The sequence below is a fragment of the Choloepus didactylus genome, chromosome 15 (assembly GCF_015220235.1).
Source record: "Choloepus didactylus isolate mChoDid1 chromosome 15, mChoDid1.pri, whole genome shotgun sequence".
Lineage (NCBI taxonomy): Eukaryota > Metazoa > Chordata > Mammalia > Pilosa > Megalonychidae > Choloepus > Choloepus didactylus.
Window position 1 is genome coordinate 30095936 of NC_051321.1, and position 23363 is coordinate 30119298.

The 23363-nt window shown below is 47.7% G+C and overlaps 2 protein-coding genes across 9 annotated transcripts in view; one reads left to right on the forward strand and one right to left on the reverse strand.

Moving 5' to 3' along the window:
• The first annotated feature begins 820 nt into the window (after positions 1-820).
• Positions 821-8756, forward strand: CALHM2 (calcium homeostasis modulator family member 2). 4 transcript variants are annotated; one of them, XM_037804065.1, is made up of 4 exons: positions 823-931; positions 1027-1563; positions 3440-4117; positions 5439-8756. In XM_037804065.1, the coding sequence occupies exons 3-4, from the start codon at positions 3563-3565 to the stop codon at positions 5853-5855; spliced, it is 972 nt and encodes a 323-aa protein (XP_037659993.1). In that variant the 5' UTR covers positions 823-931; positions 1027-1563; positions 3440-3562; the 3' UTR covers positions 5856-8756. The 4 variants fall into 4 exon arrangements, with proteins under 4 accessions (XP_037659995.1, XP_037659992.1, XP_037659993.1 ...); XM_037804066.1 differs by having other exon boundaries at positions 870-931; positions 1030-1563; XM_037804067.1 differs by having other exon boundaries at positions 821-1563; positions 3538-4117.
• Positions 7771-23363, reverse strand: part of PDCD11 (programmed cell death 11) — a 48390-nt gene continuing 32797 nt past the window's right edge. For 2 of the 5 annotated variants that reach the window (XM_037804062.1, XM_037804060.1), the window contains exons 21-36: positions 23034-23096; positions 19935-20040; positions 18476-18565; positions 18176-18278; positions 17556-17733; positions 15509-15565; positions 14777-14899; positions 14039-14161; positions 13307-13601; positions 13005-13118; positions 11419-11568; positions 10952-11199; positions 10032-10200; positions 9510-9663; positions 8865-9030; positions 7771-8121 (exon numbers count right to left, since the gene is read on the reverse strand). In XM_037804062.1, coding sequence (XP_037659990.1) covers positions 7950-8121; positions 8865-9030; positions 9510-9663; positions 10032-10200; positions 10952-11199; positions 11419-11568; positions 13005-13118; positions 13307-13601; positions 14039-14161; positions 14777-14899; positions 15509-15565; positions 17556-17733; positions 18176-18278; positions 18476-18565; positions 19935-20040; positions 23034-23096 — 2311 coding nt within the window. In that variant the 3' untranslated portion in view covers positions 7771-7949. Of the gene's footprint in view, positions 8122-8864; positions 9031-9509; positions 9664-10031; positions 10201-10951; positions 11203-11418; positions 11569-13004; positions 13119-13306; positions 13602-14038; positions 14162-14776; positions 14900-15508; positions 15566-17555; positions 17734-18175; positions 18279-18475; positions 18566-19934; positions 20041-23033; positions 23097-23363 lie in introns of all 5 variants that reach the window. The other 3 variants (XM_037804061.1, XM_037804059.1, XM_037804063.1) reach the window with 2 other exon arrangements.

A 23363-nucleotide genomic window follows, 5' to 3' on the forward strand; every position in this document is an offset into this window, starting at 1 on the left:
ATAAGCCCCACCCAGCTTGGAATTTCGTCGTGATCTTGATCTCTGCCTTGTGCATCCTTACCCTATTCCCATGTCTGAGACCCGTCTCCCTCCTCATCATCATTTGGGACAGCCATCCCTGTAGGCCAAGATGGTGAGGGGTGGGGCTCCCCCAGGAGGTGGGACTTGATCTGGAAGTCAGGGAGAGGGAGGGTTCAGGTGAGCAAAGACCAGGTGTGAGTTGGCAGGTGGGGGGCTTCCAGGTGAGGAAACAAAGCCCAGAGGCAGTCTGTGAAGGGAAGAGTCGAGCTTCAGTCCGGCACACCTGGGTTCAAAGACCAGAGCTGTGGGTCCTATGGCAGCTCACCTCAGCCCCCGGAGCCTCTCAGCTTGTCTCTGAAAAATGGGTATTAGAATTTCTGCTTTTCAGGATCATGTAGATAAAGAGAGATAACCTTTGGGGAAGCATCTGGAATGGTGTCTGACACATCACAGGATCTGAATGAGAACACTGGTCCCTATTCCTTCATTCCTGCACATGGCCAAGCCCAGCACAGCGGGGCCAGCGTCTCAGCAGTTCCATTGTTGGGAGCAACAGGCGTTGCAGAGGGTCATCTCCCCTAATCCTAGGGGTCGGCCAGCCTCTGAGTGCTCTCCTCTTCAGCATTCTGTCCCGTGACTCTTCAGCCTCAGCTTGCACACTCCCACAGACGAGAAGCTCATGACCACTTTTGGGGACAGGCAGGGCAGCTTATTGTCACAAAGGGCTTCCTTCAGAAACCCTCCTCTTGTAATTTCTACCCACCAGTTAGAGCTTCAGAGACTCCCCAGTCTCCTGAGTGCACCCGACAGCTCTCCAGAGATTTGAAGCAGTACCTGGGGAGTTGGCTGAACTATAGACAGAAGAACCTGCAAGCGGGGAGGCGGCCATCCCAGCAGTGTGGCAGGACAGGTCTGAGGCAGAAGGGCCAGAAGCAAGGGGGGTGGTCCTGGCGTACGGGTCCTAAGGGTCAGGGTCGGCTTGACCTTGCTTGGGTCTCCTTCTAGCAGCTTCTGTGCAGTGGTGGTCAGGCATGGAAGAGCACGCTGCTGAGACACCCACCCCATCCCCCAAAGGGTCCCACTGGTGTGAGCAAGGTCAGGACTGGGGTCGGACCCAGGGCAGGGCCGGATGGGGAGAGTCAGCGAGCTCAGGGAAGCGCTGACCCTCCAAGCCATGGCAGCCGCAGCAACTGCTGAGCAGGCGCCTCCACTTCCTTTCCTCTCCCCGCCCTCGGCCGCCCGCCCTCCTCTGCCTGGCGCCGGAGGCTGTTTTTCCGCTCACTGGCGCGCACGATCCATCCCACTGTTTCCTTCTCTCTTTCTGGAGTTAAACTTTTCTGGAGACGCCACCAGCCCCGGGCTCCTCTGCCAGCCGGAAACGGAGAGAATAGCGGGAGGGAGCCCTGCACAGGGCCCCGCCGGCTCGGCAGGTGGGGCAGCAGCTCCGCGGGACTGGATGGCCTGTCCTGGAGGCCCACACCGCCGCTCAAAGAGCGCAGCCCCACCAAGGCCAAGGCCACAGGGGCCCACTGCTGGATCCAGGTAAGGGAGAGCTCCAGGCAAGGAAGGACCACCAGTCCCCTGGCTGATGTTGGAGGACGTCCCACTCCAGACTTGGGTGGGGTCCTGCCTGGCCTGCATGGCAGGGACACTAGCTTCAGATGGTGGCCTGGTCCATCCTCTGCTCACTAGCCCCACCCTGCTCAGGCATCCTGCACCCCAAGTTTGTGAACCAGGGATCCCAACCCAGGAGCTAATCAGGAGACTGGAAGCCAGGAGGCTGGAAGAGGAAGGTGGAGATTGGCTTAGATTTGTTATTGGGTTAACTAACATTCATCCCCAGCAAAACGACCAACTCCCTTTCCCAGGAAGGTAGGCTAGAGCCTCTAGCCATGAGTTGGGGGAAGAGTCAGACCCCTCCTCTTCCTTCCAATGCCCCATGTGGCCACGCAGCTCTGCCCAGGCCCGTCTGGCAGCCTTGGCAAATGGGGAGGGGTGGTGGTGTGGAGATGAAGGCACAGAAGGAAATATGGGCCATCTCCCACCTTTGCTTGCTGCCCAACCCATCCCTCCTCTCCCTGGCTCCCTCGGGCCTGAGGACCTTTGTTTTCCATCTCTGATATGGGGGGAAGGACATGGGGCCTAACTCTCAGGCCTGTGTGGGTGGAGCCTGGGAAGAGAGTTGAGCAGGACATCTCTGGAGCCTGAGGTCACAGCTACTTCCTGGCAGGCTGCCTGCACTATGGTTACACAGGCCTCCAGATGGGCTGGTGGGTGCTGCTGAGACTTAGCCTTCATCAAAGCTTCCTGTCACTGGCAGGTTGGGTGGCCCCAGGGCCCTGTGCAGTGGAGCAGCCTGCAGGGGGGCTGCTGGATAGGAGAGGGGCCATAGCTGGGGAAGAGAAGGATGCATCATGGCTTGTCAGGCTCACAGTAAGGTCAGAAGACAGAGAAAATGCAGGGCTCCCCTAGCCCACTCGCTCTTGTCCACTTCCCAAGCCTCATTAGCTCTTGATCCTTGGATGGCTGCAAGCAAGGCACTTGCCCTGTTCAGGCCTTAGTTTCCTGATTTTTGCAGGAAGCAGAATCATGTCCCCTCATCCTGTCTCTTTCAGGAGCTGCCATGAAGATCAGATAGGCTAAGAAAAATGGAGGTTTTCACACATGGGTCAATTACCAAGAATCATTTCCTTTCTTTTCCCTCCAATGCCCCTAGGAAGCAAACAAGGACCAGAATGATTATCCTCTTTTCATAGATGAGGAGATTGAAGCCCAGATAAGTCATGAAGTATGTTGACAGCCAGAATGTCCTAAACCAGTCCAGAGCCTAAGGTCTCCAAAACAAAGCCAAATTTTCTTCTGAACTCTAGGGATGCTGGTGTCTTGCTGCATTAGGCTCACCTTTGACCAGAGGCCCCTTTTGCCTCCTCAACCCTCATCACAGTCTCAAGTCAAGTCCCTTATCCACCGGGACACCCACTCTGGCTTTTGTAGACATGGGGTGAGAGGTCTTAAAGATACACCCCCAAATATTCCCAGGCCCCAGGTTCCTCAGCACATTAGCACTACCTGGAATACCACACTCCCTAATGACACTGGGTCAGTCCCAACCCCTGCCCCTAGCAAAGCTTGTGGTGGTGGGAAGAATGGGCTTGCACCCAGCCCTCCCACCTATATGTGACCCTGGCAAGGCACTCACCCTCAGAGGTCATCCGCCTGGTACGATGGGGACGGTAACAGCTGTCTCACAGAGGTTTGTAAAGTGCCTGACACATGCAGTGAACAGTAGGCACCGTTATTTCCCTCAGGCCCCTGAGCTACCCTGTATCTCCCTTTCTCACCAGCCTGGTCACATTAGCAACCTCCTCAATCCTGGTTTTTAGAGGCAAATCTTTATCAGGCATCTGCTGTTCCACAGGAAGCACCAGGCTGGCTGCTGTAGAGGATAAAGTGGCAAGACTGCACCTGGCCTTCAGGAGCTCAGCAGCCTGGTTTCCCCCTGCCTCCCCTCTGCAGCTGATCCCCCAGCCAGCGTGGCACCATGGCAGCCCTCATCGCGGAGAACTTCCGCTTCCTGTCACTCTTCTTCAAGAGCAAGGATGTGATGATTTTCAATGGGTTGGTGGCCCTGGGCACAGTGGGCAGCCAGGAGCTGTTCTCTGTGGTGGCCTTCCACTGCCCCTGCTCCCCAGCCCGGAACTACCTGTACGGGCTGACGGCCATTGGCGTGCCTGCCCTGGCGCTCTTCCTCATCGGCGTCATCCTCAACAACCACACCTGGAACCTAGTTGCTGAGTGCCAGCACCGGAGGACCAAGAGCTGCTCAGCTGCCCCCACCTTCCTCCTCCTGAGCTCCATCCTGGGCCGTGCGGCCGTGGCCCCCGTGACCTGGTCTGTCATCTCCCTGCTGCGTGGTGAGGCCTACGTCTGTGCTCTCAGTGAGTTCGTAGACCCATCCTCGCTCACGGCCGGGGAAGAGGGCTTCCCACCAGCCCATGCCACCGAAATCCTGGCCATGTTCCCTTGTGGGGAGGGCCCTGCCAACCTGTCGGGCTTCCGGGAGGAGGTCAGCCGCAGGCTCAAGTATGAATCCCAGGTAAGGAGCTGTGCGGAGGAAAGCTCCCCTTCCCCTTCCCCTAGGTGGTGGCTGATGGAAGGTGCTGGGATGGCTGAGGGTTAAAATAGCCTTGGATCCTCAGAAGCTAAGGCTAGCAATAGATTATCAGTATCAGGCGTCAGAGTCAGTCAATCTATGGGTTAGACCTTGGTGGGGCAAAGGTGAATTCCAGTCCAAAATAAACCAGGTAGTTTCAAACATCAAAGGAACATTCTTTTGGCTCAGAGTGACCCTTGATTCCACTCACAGACTAAGCTCCTCACTCCAAGTCACCTAACAAACATTTGCTATGAGTGATAGTGGGGTGTGTTGGGCCTCCTGGGATTAGAAAGGGCCCAGGCCCAGCACTGAGTCAGCTTCAAGTATTGTTGACGTAACCAGAGTCTGTTGGGCTAGAAAGGGTGTTGAGTTAGGAAGCAGCAGTTGCCTGATCCTACCATCAGCTGTGGCTTAGTTCTGAAGGATATACTGCCACTGGGAGGAGTGGATATTGGTTAGCGGGGACAGCAGAGGAAGACAACTGGGCAGGAGCAGAAAAACTGAGCTGCAAGTGTTAAGTTAGAAAAGCAGGGAGTGAGGGAGACACAAGAAAGAGCACAAGATTTTCTAAAAAGTCTCTTCTCTTGGGTACATAAGAAATACAAGTAGATAGAGAAACAGGACTGGAGACAGCATCAAAGGAATTGAGAGATGTTAGAGAAATAGCAAAACTTGTTTGATGCTGATGAAATGCCCACAGACCTCGGTACAGGACCAACTGGGGGAAAAGAAGAACTTGAATATGCTTGCCCTCAACAGGCTTAATTACACCCAAGCAGGTGCTCAAGATCAGCACACAGGTGATCTCAAGGCAAAGCAGTGACGATCTGAGAGGAAGTGGGCCATGGGGGACTCAGGGAAGGCAAGGTTGTTCTGAGGGGCCTTTGAAGACTTCCTGGAGGTGGCATCAGGGCTAGGGATGGCAGTTTGAGCTGGATTTTGACAGACTGAGATGTTTGGCAGGGCACTGGGGCTGAAGGAATGGCAGCAGAAAATGCAGGAGGCCAAGTCCCAGAAAACAGAAAGTATGCAAGTTCAAGGGTATAAGGAAAAAGAGGTGGAGTCAGAGCCAGAAGGATCTGCTTCTCTTCCAGAAGCAGAACATGAAGACAGGGAAGTTACAGAACCAGCTACCAGGGGACTCTGAGGTGTAGGGTCAGCTAAGACCCACTTGACCAGCTCCTTCTTCCACTTCCTCCTGGGGTTGTTGGGGCCTAGGCAGCCCCTTACCCCTCCTCAGCCCTGCCTGTTCTCTGAGCAGCTCTTCGGGTGGCTGCTCATCGGCGTGGTGGCCATCCTGGTGTTCCTGACCAAGTGCCTCAAGCATTACTGCTCACCACTCAGCTACCGCCAGGAGGCCTACTGGGCACAGTACCGCGCCAACGAGGACCAGCTGTTCCAGCACACAGCCGAGGTACACTCGCGGGTGCTCGCTGCCAACAATGTGCGCCGCTTCTTCGGCTTTGTGGCACTCAACAAGGATGATGAGGAGCTGGTTGCCAAGTTCCCAGTGGAAGGCACACAGCCGCGGCCACAGTGGAACGCCATCACTGGCGTCTACCTGTACCGTGAGAACCAGGGCCTCCCACTCTACAGCCGTCTGCACAAGTGGGCCCAGGGTCTGGCAGGCAATGGCACAGCCCCTGACAACCTGGAGATGGCCCTGGTGGCTTCCTAAGGGCCTGTTCCCATGCTCGGCTGCTGCTTCTACAAAGGACACTGCTTGACCCAGAAGGGGACTTTTTTGGCACAGCTTCTTGGGAAAGCAGGCCGGGGAAGAGGAACCCGAGGACATCTGGAGGGAGGCGGGGAAATCCCATAGGCAACATGGTCAGCTCTAACAGGACTTTCAGACCTAAAGAGATGCCCTCCTCTTCTGCCACCAGCCCACTTGGTCAAAGCTTTGGGGACGACTTTCCCAGAACTGATCCTTTAATGAACTATGACATGGATCCTCTTTTACTGGTGGGACTCCAAGGCTGAGGCCCCAGCCAGCAGAGCCAAGGGACAATGAAACTCACCAACAGTCTCCTTGTATGGGATGCCATGCAGTTAATGTGTGTCTAACTGCATGCAGATATTTGTTCTCAGGGGACACAGCTGGGAAGCTGCCCACCAATGTATGCCTCTGACCTCATTTTATATATTTAAAATTTTGATAAAGCTTTTCTTAGTACAAAGGACTAGCCTGGCGTCTACATGTTTGAATGGGCCATGCCACAGCAGATTGGTGGTCTTGGGGACAGCCTAAATCCCAACACCTGTGGGAGGGAATAAAACAGGGAGACTGGGCAGGACTTAAAGGGACGAAAGGGCAGGCAGGGGAACAGGGAACACCAGGTATCACCACACACGGGAAGGCCCTAGGGTCAAAGACACCCTGACAACTGGATTCTGTTATCTGATTTGATCTGAGGAACAGATGGGGACTGGCCCTTTTCAGGGAGCAGCTCAGCTTAAAATTTTACAAGTCAGAAGATCTGGCACTCACTACAAAAAGATTCTCATAACATAGGACTAAAATCCAAGAACCAAGCCAACCCCAGCCTCCCCTGCCCCTGGCTGATCACCTCCACCACCCACTCCTAAAGCCTTTTGACAGGGACACCTGCTTCCTGGCACCTGACACGATCATTTTCCATGTAAAAGCTTTCCAGCTCTCAGGACATTTCAAATTCTGCCAGAGAAACTTTCAATTCTTTTAAGACCAAGCCAAAAAAGAACTGGCTTCATCTAGGAGCTAGTTTGTGCTAGTCTCCAAGAACTTCACAATATTACATCGTCAAAGGTGGTGAGGGCTCTTTCTGGGAATTCTGTACGAGTTGCAGAGAGGTTTGGGGTGCTGGTGGATCCAGTCATGTTTCCTCTTACTCGGGGACTTGAGAACAATCATGAAGCCAATCAATCCACTCTGCCCAGAACCCTCTCCCCAGAGGAGCCATGAGGAGGCACACAGCAAGTCGGCCCTGGATCCGAGGAAGCGATTAACACTGGGTAGCAGCTTCCTACCTGCCAGCCCTGTGGCAGTACATAACATACATTTTCTCATTTACTCCATACAATAATCCTTCTACGTAGGAATTTTTAACTCCATCTTAAAAAATGAGGAAACAGACTCAGAGATTAGGTATTCTGGCCATGGTGGGCCTGGGATGATACACTGTTGGGTTTAAGCCAATAACTGTGGCTCTGCTCTCAGCCACCTGGGTTTCCATTTTCCCTACTGGGCTCTGCCTCCATCTTCCTTCTCCAGCCCCACGGCCTCCACAAAAGGACTCAAGCTGAGTTGAGGCCAAGGGAAAGGCCCAGTGATTCGAGATCAGACATGAGAAGTGGGAGGGGAGTGGCAGGGAGGGGGACCCCACTCCCTGGACCCTGCTGACCCTCTCTCTGGCTGGACTGAGAGCCTGCCAGGGACAAGGTAGGAACCTGACCGTAAGATCCTCAGGAGTCAGCCCCTCCACTTTTTGCCCCCAAGGGACTCCTACAAACCAGACACTCAACTTTTCTGGGAGCCCAAGAGCCTGCCTGCAACTTGAGTAGCCTCAGAAAAGTAAAAAGATGAAATAAACTGGTACTTAGAAGACAAAAAGGAATTAAAAGAAATACCAAATTATTTTTCATCCTCACAGGACTATTCTGAGACTGCTGCAGAAAAAGCAGCACTTTTTAAAATAGAGTCCTCAGGCAAATGAGCTCCCAACAGCCCAGGTGCCTGGGGACAGGCTGGGCTGGGTCCCCTCTGACAGTGGCCCTTGGAGCCAGCCTGTCGCTAGTCCTCCAACACTGAGCTCCTGGACTCCACGTATTCCAGCGCCTTCGCCTTCACTGCCTGCACATCCTTCTCAGTGCCATGTTGCTTCTCGTAGTCCAGATAGCGCTTGAAGAAGAACTTCATTCTCTTGGGGGCCAGGCTCAGATGGATGACCCGCTCAAAGATGTCCCTGTGAAGAAGAGCAAGGCAGCCTTGGCGGCACAGTCCCAGCCACATGGCCCCTGGCTGGTGCTCTCCCACTGGCTCTCTGGCTCTGGAGCCAGGGCCCGCTATTACCCAGCAAACCCACTTCTGTCTTTATTTTCACTACCATTATTAATCCCCATGCTGCCCCTGGCAAGAGAAATAATAATACTCTCTTCTTCCAGATGAGCAGACAGATACCAGAGATGTTAAAGGACTTATACGCCTGAAGTCAATGATTCAGGATGAAGTTACTAGGATGGGGACTCACAGTGAGCTGTGGATCTGCTTAAAACTCACTGAAGGAGCTTGGGTGAAGCACCTATTCTTTCTGGACCTCAGTCTACCCATTTATAATCCTACTGTCTCATGGGGACGCTGAGAACAAAAGTGAGATTATGTCTGTGACAGTTCTCTAATTCTGAGGGAGACCCAATCTCCTGGCTCCCAGGCCAGGGGTCAGGCTACCTCCTGCCCGTGGTTCCAGATACAGACCAGAGGCCAGTCTCTGAGGCAGAAAAAGAAGTTGGAAAAATGAATGATATAGGATCTGATGTGTCATATTTTTCTCTTTTTCTAGATAGATTGAGAGAACTAGGGGGATGCTGGGAGCTGCTGTGGGGATTTAAAAAAAAAAAAAAAAAAAAAAAAAAAAAAAAAAAATCAGCCTGGCCAATGCTACCCTCCTTTTTGCAGGGAACTCCGCCCTAGTCTGTCTTCCCCACTCACCGGACTTCCTTCTGGCTGCCATGCTTGATGGTCATGTCAATGTAGACCGACCAGACATCTGTGCGCTTTGGGTAGGTGCTCAGGGTGTTCTCAAAAATGGCTTTCGCCCTTTCCACATCCCCCAGCTGGAACTCAAGTTGGCCAAACTTGGCGATGATATCCACATCTGCAGGGAGAGGGCAGCTCAGAAACACAGTACGCCCACTAAGAGAACCCTCCCAACAACACAAATGGCTTCAGGGACAAAGTGAGTCTGACTCCCTACTCCTGGGTCCCAAGACCTAGGTTATGACAAGGGGGACAAAGCCCAAACAGGAGAGTAGGGTGAGTTTAGGGCCAAAGGCTAGTGCACAAATGGGTACCACAGACTCTCCACCCTCTAGGCTCAGAATAGGTGGGTCCCAGGGGCAACATAGTGTGCTAATTGTTTTTTGTTCTTCCATTTTTTGGTGTCTGGCATTTAAAATGCAACATGCACTGTTATGTTCATGAGCACAGGATGAATAGATAGCCATGTACCCTCTGGCAACACCAATCCAATCTCTGCTTTAGAAATGTGGGGTAAAGACCCCCAATCCCTATTCCCAGATCCAAGAGCGCCTCGTCTGTTTGGGAATTGGGCAGTTGGTGGGAATGAGCACTCACGCTCCTTGTTAGGCAGGCACTCAAGAGCTCGCTGCAGCACGCGGTGACTGGCACCAGCTTGGCCCCTCCGCAGAAGAAAGGCACCATATTTGATCCAAACAGCTTTCTCCTGCCGGAAACGCTTCAGCATCCGATTGTAGAGTTCGCCAGCTTCCTGTGGGAAAAGACAAGATGAGCTGGGAAGAGTGTGATATTACAGAGGGGCAACAATAGGGATAGCCAGCTCCACTCATGAGAAGCCAGACCTGGGCTCACAGACTCCAAATCAATATCTAGGCTCAATTCCAGATACCCAAGGGGAGCACAATGGGGAGGCAAAACCATCACCTCCCTCATCTTCACCCCACATTTCTAAAGCAGAGGTGTGGGAAATGATTTCTCTCACTTCGGAGATGAGGAAGCCAGGGCTCAGATGTCACACATCAAGCCTGGGGCAGAACTGGATCCAGAACCTGCTGAGACTGCTGCCTCTGTGACTCTAGGAGTTAAGTTCTAGGAGGCCTCCTGGTCTCAGATCCCTACCTGGAATTTCTCTGACTTGGTGTAGATGTCAGCCAGATGGAGAAAGACCTTGAGAGGCTCATTGTATTGCACAGCCCGCTCGAAGACTTTGGTCAGTGACTCCTGTGAGCCGTACATGTTTTCTAGGTTCAGCAGTGCCACCCACACATTCAGCTTCTCCTGCTCCTCTCTGGAAAGAGAACAGTCAGCATATGAGCCCCATCAAATCAGTCCAAAGAGCCCCTCATTCCCATTCAGGGATGTCAACTGGAACTACTTCCTTCTCCCCAGACTTCATATCCATGTCCCCAGTTCCCAGCCCCCAATGCAGGCATTGAGAGGCCCTGTTCCCACCGCAGCTCAGACAGAAGAAGGAACCACTCTCCCCACCCGACTCCTGGATTGGAGGCTCCCTTAGTTTCTGCCTCCGTTCCTGGGAAGGAAAGCTACCAAATCTCAAAATAGCCAGAGGTTCAGGATGGAAGGAGCAGGACCTCGGATTTGATTTTCTCTCCAAACTAAGAGAAGGAAAGCTCACCCTCTCTCTTCACTAGTCTTCAGAAAATGAACTCAACTCCAAAAAATGGCTACCTATAGGGTTTTTATACCCAGGTATATGGAGAGTTGTTTTCCTATTCTACTTTGCTCCAAACTAGGTATCTTATTTAAATGTACGGACTCTTGTAATTGTTACCCTTAGCTAATTCAGTGAAGAAGACTATAAAATATAAATGAGCATAAGATCTATTTCACAGAAGGCACACCTGTGAGAGAAAGCCTGGGAACCCATGGGCCCCTAGTGGCAGCCACCTAAATTGCCGTCAGCCTGTCTAAGAGGAAATGACCTGCAGGAGGCAAACCCTGCAAGCTCAGAACTTGGGAGACATGGTCCTCCCTGTCGAAAGGCCTCTCTCTAGGGCAGGGGGAGGCAAAGCCTGGACCTGAAGGAGATGGTCTTGAGGGCCCTCTCAGCCACAGCACGGGCCTTCTCGATCTCTGTGGCCTGGAGGTGAAAGGCCATGTACTGCAGCCACAGGATGGAGCTGTTGGGGGAGCTCAGCACAAGTCGGTCAAAATCATCTGCTGATTCTGGTTGCCGCCCAGGGTCCATCAGTGCCTCCTCAATGCGGGACAACTCCTTCTCTGCCTTCTGCTTCTCCAACTCTCTCTCCTTCTTGCTTTTCTTCTTCTGCTAGGGAAGGCAAAAAAAAAGTGAGTACTCTGCTCCTCAGTCCCTTGGGCAGGTCCATAGCGGAAGCCAAAGGTTGGCAGGACAGTCCATAGGCACTGTAAATATTTCTTGGCCTGGACTGGGCCCAAGGAAGAGACACTGAGGCCAGGACAGAGATCAGGAGATTGGCACCAAGGGATCCCTACACAAAGGACAAAGCCCTGAAAAATACGACACCGTAGCTTGGTGTGGCTGCTCGTCCTCCTCGCTGTCTGAGCTCTCTCCTCCAGGTGGCAAGGCCGGGGTAAGAGAGTCTAGCCCCACATCCCAAACGAAGCCTGAAGACAGCTGCAGCCGCGGCACATCTGCTGGCTTGGCCTGCTTCTCCTGGAGGATCACAAAGGCGTGTTAGGAAAAGCACTTGGCTCAGGCTGCCCTATCCCACCTGGAGGAGCACAGACTCCTCCCATGCCCAGGTCTTTCCTCTCCTCCCAGTGCCAGGCTAGGCCTGGACCCCATGGGGGAGAGTGTACAGTGATTTAAGTTTTCGTTGCAAATAACTTTATTTTGGTAACAAATTTTTAGAAATTCTGAGGGGAACAGGGATGCAAGTACCCAAAGACAGGGAATCCCAGGTGGAAGTCCTTCCACACCCAATCCTCTCAGTTCAAGTATTACTCCCATTTTTCAGAGGGGGACATGGGCTCAGGAAGGCTAAGCCTCCTCTTTACCTGCCCCACCCCACTAACTTTATTCAGTTGCCCTCAATAAACATTTATTAGAATTTATTTTATGCAGCCTATTCTATGGGTAAAACAGGGTCCCTCGGTTGCTGCAAAGGAGAGGCTAGGCCTCCCTATTGTTGTGCCTAAGAGCCTCCTTCCAAATGCCTCTTTGTTGCTCAGATGTGGCCCTGTCTCTCTAGCTAAGCCAACTTGAAAGGTGAAATCACTGCCCTCCCCCCTACGTGGGATCAGACACCCAGGGGAGTGAATCTCCCTGGCAACGTGGAATATGACTCCCGGGGAGGAATGTAGACCTGGCATCGTGGGACGGAGAACATCTTCTTGACCAAAAGGGGGATGTGAAAGGAAATGAAATAAGCTTCAGTGGCAGAGAGATTCCAAAAGGAGCCGAGAGGTCACTCTGGTGGGCACTCTTATGCACACTTTAGACAACCCTTTTTAGGTTCTAAAGAATTGGGGTAGCTGGTGGTGGATACCTGAAACTATCAAACTACAACCCAGAACCCATGAATCTCGAAGACAGTTGTATAAAAATGTGGCTTATGAGGGGTGACAATGGGATTGGGGAAGCCATAAGGACCACACTCCACTTTGTCTAGTTTATGGATGGATGAGTAGAAAAATAGGGGAAGGAAACAAACAGACAAAGGTACCCAGTGTTCTTTTTTACTTCAATTGCTCTTTTTCACTCTAATTATTATTCTTGTTATTTTTGTGTGTGTGCTAATGAAGGTGTCAGGGATTGATTTGGGTGATGAATGTACCACTATGTAATGGTACTGTAAACAATCGAAAGTACGATTTGTTTTGTATGACTGCGTGGTATGTGAATATATCTCAATAAAATGAAGATTAAAAAAAAAACAAAACAAACAAACAAACAAAAAAAAAAACAGGGTCCCTGTTTTCAAGAAGCTTATGAGCAACTGAGAGAACTAACGGCCCCACTTTTCCCTATTTTATAGAAAACAAGGTGAAAGAGGATGGTACCAAAGACAGCCCAACTTTCAGGAGGGAAACTAAGGACTTCCCTCAACCAGTGCAGCCTTTTATCCTCCACTCAATGTGATCTCTCACCTTGGGCAGCACACTCATCTCTTCTATCTCCTCTTCTCCTTCCCGATAATATACTTCAACACCAATGTCATCTTCCTTTGGATCAGCTTTCCTTTGCTTCTTGTTCACACTTTCCTGAGGTGACAGGTGGGGAAAATGCCGAGCCACCCTTCTTGCCCGGGAGCACACTCTAGCAGCCCAAAGCCAATGCCCGCCTTCTGTTCCTCCTGGCACCACCCCAAGAAGGTCAGGCAGCTGCCTGGCTGACTTTTAAAATACTATCCCTTCCTTTGTTAGGAAGTAATCCTCCCTGAGAACCTTACCTGCTCACTTCCAGACTCCAGGCGCCCCCAACTGCCCTGCCTCTTCACTGGTGGCTTCTTAGGCTCTTTCTTATTGCAGGGCAGCTTTGATTCCAGCTGACCTTTCTGGCTCTTTTTCTCTTTCCCTTTCTGGTTCCTCTTCTCCTCACTCCTGTTTTGATTGCTCTTCTCTGCCTCTATTTTCTTCTCCTCCTGCTCTACAAGTGGTAGTTCTGGAGAGGCAGAAAACACATCCAGCTTCCCAGTATCACCAGGGAGGAATGAAAGCTCCACCAGGTTCTTCTCATAGTTCAGGCTAAGGCAGGGAGACAGGAAGAGTAGAAATGAAGACAACATAAAAAGCACAAAGAGCACCCCAAGCAACCAGGGCTCTCTCTCTCTTGATTAGCCCACAATTCTGCGCCTTACTCCTGCTGCCTTGTGAATCCACTCAGTATTTTTAGGAATGATTAGTACAATTTCCCATGCTTAGGAGGAAAATACAGGGGTGGCTGTGATGCCCTCCTACTCCAGCTCTAATAAAAGGAGCCTCCCACCCCCACCCCCACCCCCTGCCAAGCAAAGTAGCTACATCTACTTTGAGAGGCTGAGGTAGAAGGCCTCAAATAAAGGGTTTCCATTCATTTCAACACTGCATTCACCACTACCCAGGCCATTATTTTTAAAATTTATCTCCCCAGGGCTTCCAGAGAAAGTGGTTTGATTCATATCATAGAGAGAGAAAGTACCCACCTTAGTATCTTGGCTGTGAGTAGCTTTCCTTCGGGGAGGTATCTGTTACAAAGTGCTTTCTTGGACCGGCTATACTGGGAGATGTGGGGGTACCGAGCCAAACCCACAACAGAGGGGCCAAGGCTGAAAGGACAGACAAGGGTCCTATGGTCATAAACACAACAACAGAATCCCAGCCAAGCCTGGTGACTCCACTTTCACAGAGACCCAAGTCGTGACAAGGATTTACAAAGCATGTAAGTTCTTGGCATTCAACAGGGTTTTTTAAACTGGAAAAAACTGTATCAAGCATAATGATGATATGACTGAAGGTTTCTTTGTCTTACATCATAGCATAACAATGTATAAATCACAAACTGCTAGAAAGAAAAGGAGAAAATGAGGACACAAAATAGTAGGGAACGCTGTAATAACTGGTGGTGGATATTATGTGATTTCACAGAACATTTAAAAATCATGACCAAACACAGTATCAAAAAAAATTCAAATTCATTTAAAACTGAAATTTGACATGCTGTATTCTTTGTCCTTATGGCCAAACAAGAAATAATAATTTAAAACTTTTTTTTAAGTATTGAAAAACTTGGAATTTTAAAAACTGGTGGGAACTTGTAGATGTGCCTTCCTGCATATTCCCTTCAAAGAAGCTGACGAGAGATGCAGTGGACCCCAGACTGTGATGGTTCTAGGGAAGGCACTTGGGTCTGGGGCCAGGCCTTTAGGCTCCACCTCACTCACCCCAAGAGCACACCGTGCAGCTGGACGGCCTTCACATAGCCCCTCAAGAGCTGCCCTTCCTTGAGGTCCTTGATGGAGTTAATTTCAGGATCTTCTATTTTGCTTTTCGTCATCGGATTTGTTCTAAAGGAATAAAAGGCTTACACACACTCCTAACCTCCTTTTCCCCACCATCAATACATCTGCAATAATCATACTTTGCATGTAAGAATCCGATACTAGGTCTGTCGATAGGATATACCTTCAGAGATCAACCCTACTCTAGCCTTAAGTTTTGCTAAGCAAGAGGCGAATGTGTGCAAGTTGGCTATGCAGAAATAGAGACAGGCTACCCAAGCTAGAGGGAGGTCAAACCCAAAGCCTGGGCCTAATAAACATCCATTCCTTACCAGAGAGCAAGTCAATCACAGGCCAACTGACCTCATGCCACACCTGACCCAACTGTGGGACCCCAGGGGCTAAATTATCTCTTCTCCAAAGCTATCACTTGCCACCCTGAACACCACATTTGGATCTTTGAACTTTTCCCTGGGGAAACAAGAGTCTGAGCAAATGGGGTTCTTGTAGGAATCTGAATATTCCCAGCTTTTCTGGATAAAAGAGGGGTGGATATAGACTGGATGAGCTGAGAGGAACAATGGGAAGCTCAAAGTTCTGCATCAGATCCATGTAGCCCCCCTTCAGTCCTCTGAGTGGGTTCTCCTCCCTTCTGTCCCCAACACAGACACCCACCTGGACGATCTCAGTGACAAAGTCAACACATGGTCAGCAGTGGACAGGACACAACACCTGAAATGAGGGCAAATGAGGAAGAAATGCTGGATTTTGAGCATCTCAGGAGACAGCAAAGGGCTTCAGCTTCCTCTCCACAAGGCTGACCAATAGGCAAGTGCTATGAAGACATGAAATCTGGATTCTGGTTCTTTACTCTGTTGATGACCTGCTGAGGGACTCTAGACAAGTTGTTTCATCTCTCTGGGCCTTAGTGTACTAGTTGCCAACTAAAACTTTAACACTGCCTACTCTTCCTACCCTAGAAAGGAATTGGGAGAAGAAAATTAGAAGAACCCTAAAAGCCCTTTGGAAGATTCACAGAGCCATGTAATGAGTATTTAAGAGATGAGCTCAGACCTATGTTAGGTCCTAGGAGCTTCTCATCTCAGAGAAACTCACTAGAAACCACGGCCAAGCAGTGACCTGAGTATTACTGATGACACAAAACAGGAGCTCAGAAGACACAGAGCGGTGAGGCGTGAGCATGGGGAGGCTTCAAGGGGTGGAAGCAGGGTTTACTCTCGTTGGATTTCCAAACTTACTGCATCTAAAATGGCAATTTGTACCCAAAGAAGCTACTTAAAACTATAGAATCTTAAAAGTGGAAAGGATCTCAGCAGCAACAGAGTCCAAATTTTCCCACCACAGATGTCTGCCTTTTACAACACGGCATCACAGACCTTAAAGCCAGATGGGGCCTCAAGGGATCCTCTACCTTTAGGCAAGTAATTTATTATCCATATTTCAAGATGAAGGAATGGTAATTTAATGCTACTGATAGGTTTGGCTATAATAAAATGTATTTCGCTAAAATTCACACCCTTCTTTTGTAAGCCTCAAGAGACAAAGCAGAGATGATCTGAGATTTTTATATGACTCATTCTTTTTCTTCTCCCAGACCCTGGATATTTTTGTTATGTTGAGCTCCGCAAAGTGGTTTGAGAAACATTTAGGCAGGTGTTCAGGGCGGCAGGGATATTTGGGATGGAAAGGGCAATTACTATTTTCCCATCTCTGCCTCCTCCAGGTGTCCACTCCAGTGTTAGCTAACCCTAATTCCTAGAAAAGTCCTTATTGTATCAAACTGAAATCTGCTGCTTTAGTGCTAACTTATTCCAGCTACATAATAGATTTTAAATTCTGAAGTGGGTTGATTTTTGTGTATCTGAAAGAGTTCATAAATAAAGCCACTCAACTGCAAAAGGTTCCTTTTTACAGAGAACACCTATGGATCAATAAAAAGAATTAAACATGTGAATGCTCTAATTTAAAAATGATTAAGCAATTTGGACAAGCAAAGAACAGAACAAATTTAAGCAGTCAATAAAACTTGAAAAATAACTAATAAGAAAAATGCAAATTAAAATGAGGTATCAATTTTTGACTTCCCAAATGGCTAAAATTAAAAATTAATAATGTGGGCAGGAGTGTGAGAAATGGACAGTTACAGTCACTGTTAATGGAGATTTAGCAGCCTTTTTGAAGGGCAATTTGGCAAAAGCTATCAAAAATTATGTGTACACATCATCTCACCCATCAACTTTACCTCTAGGAATTTGTTTCACAGATATAATTGTACTAGCATCCAAACTTATGTACAAAGATCCATTTCAACATTTATTGTCCATCAATGGAGAATGGGTTAAATAAATTATGATAAAAAAACACACGATGGAATACTATAAACTTAAAAAAGAGAGAACAAGACAGATTTAGAAATATTAGGATGAGAAAAGAAAAAGTCTATGATAAACTGCTAAGACAAAAAAACAAGTTGCAGAACAGTATATAAAATGAAATTTTATTATTATATAAAAGAAAACCATACTCATATATGGTTAAAGTCTGGAAAGACAGAGAGCAAAGTATATAATGGCAGAAAGTGATGAAGGAAAAGGGGAATGACAAATTTTCATTTACTGTTTTTATATACTTTTTGGGGAGGTACAAAACCAGGTCCACCCTTCTACAGACAGCTGAAAAGAGGAAGAAAGCAATGTCTTACCTGACAACCTGCTGAGGGACGAAGTCTTCCAGGGGTGTCTCAGAGTAAGAGTCACTAACATGAAATATACTGACTCTTCCAATCTTCCCAAAGGGGAAGGAGACAGTCAGCCCCTTATTGGGAGTCACCTTCACAACTCGGCCCATGGCCACTTCCCCTTTCACAAGCTTGTGAGGACCTGGTGGGAGATTGGGAGAGGGAGAGCCTGATTCAAGGAAGAAAAAAGAAACCATGAAAGAAGCTGGAACACTGGTCAAACCATAGGCTGGGGAGGGCAGAGACACTGCCCAGGCTTCAGGTGTCCAGGTTGAATGGACCAGAATGACCATGAAGACTCAGACCACCAGACCGTGCACCCAGGAAACCCAGGGCATGTGGTGAACAACCCTCTCTGAGGAACTTGAGAAAACCAATTGTGTATGTAACAGTGGCTCAGACAGTAACGGAGTAAGAGACCAGAAAGCAGTCCCGAGAGAAGTACTGACAAGAAGGCACCAAACTAGGCTTCCTGAGAACCCGAACACTGAAGGCATCCTTCAACCTGAGCAAAGACTGAAGACCCTTTCTCACACCTTCCCACTCCTACCCTTCCATGACCAAGCACCATTTCATCACCATACCTATGAGTGACAGACACAGGAAGGCCTTGGAGGAATCCGGGCCAACCACAGTTGCCCTCAGGGCCTGGCCAATCTGGAACTTCTTATCTGGATGTTTCAGAACCTGGAAGGACAAGAAAATTCCTCTGATGTTTGAAGAAAGGTCTTTCATTTATCCAAAACCATAACACTTAAGTCTGCACAGGAAGTATCTCCCAAGCCAATACCTAAATAAGCACATGGTTTCTCGTACCCACTTAAACACACAAACCAGACACTGAGTCAAGCTGAGAGAGCCTGGGTCTCCTCGCGGACACTGACCTTAAAGCTAAGAGAAGCGAGCAACAAAGGAATCCTCCCCCGAATGTCCGGAGCAATCTCCACTTCAAGCCATTTCTTAACCACATTGTACTGGCAGAAAAAAACAGAAGGAGAAATGGAATAGGGCAAATACAATCATCCCTTCTTTCCCCTCTGTTAAAACAGACTCTCCTAAGACCACAGAGCTAAAAAAGTCCTGAACTCATCTTTTGCCAAGGGACAGGAATCCACTCCTACACCCTATTGCCCCTGCCCAACTTCCACTTCCCACAGGCTTTGCTCAGAGCCTAGCTCAGACCTAGCCTAGGTTATGCATCCCTCCTGGTGCCTCAGATGATTAGGAGGTAAAAAGGACTTTAGAGAAAGTCCTCAGGCAGTAGGACCAATCCTACTGGCCTCTATACTCTCCTCCAAACTCAACTGTGCCCAGTAATTATTAACTATCTCCAGGGGCCAACATCTTATTTCTAAATCAATTTTGATTGTGACCCTTCGTTGCTCACACCATGTCCTGCCCTGAACACAAACCCCAATTTTCAAGTTAATTCAACAAAAAAATTTACCAAGCAGCCACTAGGCATATGGCATCATAGGGAAGAAAAAAAGTCAGTCCCTGCCTTCAAGAAGATTACAGTCTACAAAGAATAAGTCAAATGAGTATGCAAATAACTAGAGGAATAAGCAATACATAGGAGGTACAACATATTATAAGAATATATAAAAGAGCTAGTAACAAGGGAAGGTTATTTATGCTGAACTTGAAAGGGTGGTAGGTAATGGGAATAGAGGGTACTACAGGTGTAGCAACAAGTGTGAATAAAGACAGGAAGGGAAGAAGATGAGGGAGGTGTTCAGGGCGACCAGCACACAAGTTGCATGAGTTCAGATATGCCTTCTTAAGGAATTTCGGAACACGGATCAAGCATTAGTGACGTGTTCAGACAGATTCCTGCATGCAGAAGAGGAATCTGGCAACAACGAAAAAGAGTTATCACTCAAGGTAAAGCCCAGTCCAGTCTCCTCTACGATATTTTCGCACTGGTACAGTTCACACTGATGTCTTCCTTTTTTGAACTCCTGTTCCACCTGGGTCAAAACATACCATCTAGCACCCAATTACAAATCGTTTTGTACTGCAGTTGAACTTTACGAAAAGTAATAATCTAAAATCCAGTAGTGCACTTACGTTCAATCTTGCCCTATGATATTTGTAAAATCAAAATAACTCGGGTTTAGTTTAAAATCTACAGACGTGTTGAACTCTGAGTTGCTCACTAATTGTTTCATAAGCATATTTTTAGCTCCTCCATTATATCAGAAGTTTTCTAGGAACAGAGGCCATGTACCATCTCCCACAAGCTCAGTCTGGTAGTAAACAAAAAACCGAATGCCCAGGACTAATGGCCTTTGTCTCTGGTTTCTCTCCCTTTTCTTTTGAAAGAAGGATGGCATTACTCACCCTCTTTAAGAAGCAAGTCACAGTCTGGCCAGCCTGGTACTGTTTAATCTTCTCCAGGGGGCTAACAGAGTGAGTGTTGAGAGCGGTGTGGCCGTCCTCCAGCTCACTGTTTGCAGAAAGGCAAGGGAAACAGTAAGCCAACCTCTGGAAAGGCTTCTGGTTTGAAACCATCTCCCCTCAAGTGACCATGGATTGTAACCAGGACTCCCCTATTTGTACACATCCTCCAACTTATTATTTCTCTCCTTAAAGGGGAATGCTTGCTCACAATACTGGCCCGAGGGCAAATCTTTTCCATTCTACTCATCCAGGTATAAACAAGCTGTAAGGTGGGAAGCCTATAGTAATCTTTATAAATTTAAGGAACAATTGTTTTACTTCTTTCATAATACTTTAGCTATTGCTTTACAGTTTACTGAACTGCTTTCACAAATAACTTATCACTGATTCTGACAATCTCATCTATGAATCAGGCAGGATAAATATTATTAAATCCATTTTATGATATGGAGAAGTTGAAGTCAGGGCTTCTGACTGAAAATTCCAGTGCTCTGTCCCCCGATGGTACCCTTTCATCACCTCTTGATGCTCTTTTTTTCTTCTCAGAAAAACAAGGGAGGTCATCTGAAAGTTATCCATCCACAAACCACTTCTAAGGAATCACAGACTTCCTATTCCTTCTACCTATTTTAGCTCGCTAATTCAAATAATTTCTAAAACAAAACTCATCAATAAAATGGTACAAGTAATGCTGGTAAAATTTTAAACTACAATACCAAGCACTAGTGAATGTAGAAATATTAATAAAATTGAAAATGCATATTCCCTTTGACCCAGCAATTCAACCCTAGAGCAATCCCTGCAGGTGTGCACAATGGAACAAGTTGAAGGATGTTCACTGTAGCATTATTTATAAAAGAGAAAACTGGGAACAACTCCAAATGTCCAACACTTTGAAAATGTATGTGGCTGGGCACATTCATAAGAGAGATCTCAGAAACAAAATTTAGAGTAAAAAAAGCAAGTTGCAAAATACTAAGTACACCATACCATTTATGTAAATTCTTAAAACCACACAAACCAATTATTTGGGGATATGTGTGTGTGAGTGTGTAGAATTAAACATAAAAACATAAGCTGTATATACATCAAGTTCATAAAAATGAAGAACTCATCCTTTGGGGATGGAGAGAACAGATTGGGGAAGAGAACATATCTGTAAAACTTTACTTCTTAAAAAACATGAGTATATGTGTTATCCCCCTCTTTTCCCCAAATGATTTTAAATTGTCTCTCCAAAGAGTTACTCCCAAAAAAGAAGGGTTGGCACTAACTGAATTAGTGCTAAGAGAACACGCACTGACCAGCAGGAATTCCAGAGACACACTTTAAGACCTGAATAGCTTGCTCCCTTTACTCCTTCCCCTCCAAAAGAGTAACTGAGTAAGAAGAGCCTCCTCTGGCTTGAGGGACCCTCAGCAACTCTGCACTCAGCTCCTGTACAGACTGCTTGCTCTCTGTGCACAAGATCCCCACATATAAGTGGGGAAAATAAGACTGCATTTCCTCAATTAAGTCAACATCATCAAATGAATGTTTTCCATCCTGACTTCAAAACATTTATTTAAAAATATTGGAGAAATACGGCAATAATATCACTATTATATTAATATTATGTTTCTCAGGGGCTTTAAGATTAAAATAATTATCAATGAAATACAGGTGCAGAGAGGAGGTGGAAGACGTGCTGGGGTTTGTCTGTTATTGATCTGTCTGTCATATCTCCACAATCCCATCTCCTCAATACACCCCCTCATTTCCTGACTCGGCCCACTCTGCTACAGCCAGGTACCACTCTAGCTCATGCTGTAGTCTTGGAAGACAGAAGAGGGAACCAACAACAGCACTGCTAGTGAATGGGAGGTTCTTAACACTCTGAGGCTCAAGAATCATTTAGCATCACAGTGGTTCTTCCCACAAGTTCAGACTCATCCCTTGCAGTATTCATTAACTTAAGATATCTGCCCTTAGCCGGAATAAACTACTTGACCTCAACCCTTGATTGAAACAAGACATCAAAAGTCACAGGTGAAGATAGGACTAAAAGAACTAATATGATGAAACCTTTGTTTTCACAACAAAAGACTGAAGGGAGACCAATCAAAATCTATAAAACTAAGGAAACCACAGATCAAACAAATAGGAATGAGTTCATCCATCAAAAGTCATTATTCTAGAACTACAGGGCTTCCTTTGAAGTTCTGAAAGTGTTGCTGGCATCTGGAACTCATTGTCCCAGGAGTATTTATCTATCTCAGACACACAAATATTCTCACAAATATTCCATTTCTATTCTGATCCTTTTAGGATGTGGATCAAACCTTACCCTCTGAAGGTTACTTCAAAAGCCTTTCTATAACTTCTCTAGGTACATAAGACCTACAACCAGGATGGACCCTGGGGCTCATGCTGCAGAGCTTTTTTTATGGTCATGTGTATCTAGCTTCATTCACTGATAGCAATCAATTCCAACAGCTGGGTTTTCTTATAGAGGCAGCAGAAGCAGATGGGTCCAGGGATTAAAATGCTTAAGATCCTCTGAAAAAAATGACCCCAAACAAACTGGATCCACTACTACATGGAACTACTGGTTCTCTTCCACCTAGAATCCCTAACAGAGCACCCCTCTTTGCTGAATCAACCAGAGCACTACCTGAAATTCCAACTCAGCCTTTAGTGATCAAGCAGTAATCCACAATGAAAGAACAGGTAGTCTTGGCTACATGCTGTTTATTTAGAGAATTACCAAGTTTTAGAAAATTGGGTTGAGGGCAGAAATGTTTCTTTTTGTTAGATGCTGACAAACAGAGCTGCAACTGATACTTAAACTCTGGATAAAGCTTTTACTTTAACTTTCATATAATCCCTCTAACTAGCCCTATGAGGGCAGGACAGATAAACCTGTTAGTGAAATAAGACAACTTGGACACAGGGAGGCGAAGTAAGTCATACGGTGGTGGAATCAAGATTAGAACTCAGATTTTCTGGTTCCAAAGCCCAGTGCTCTTCCCATGAGGCCATGCTGATAAAATTCCTCACCTCGGTCGAATACTCAGCTCCGGGATGGTTCGAATAAATTTGGGGTGACTTATTGGGAGAAATCTGGAGAGACAAATAAGGTCAAATCATTTCTCTTATTCTCTGTAATAGTGTAATCTGGAAATAAGGACCGCACTCTACTCCAACCCAAATCAAGTTTACTTAAAAAAAAAAAAACAACCCATCCTGTTCCACGCCACACCATCCCCTGGTGGGAGACATGTCAGGTCTGAGGGTTTCCAATCTCATCCTTTGCAGTAAACGTTAAGGAGCTGGTTCATCTGGTCCTTTAGGACTGTCACACCAGACCTGGAAAGAATTCTCCTTACA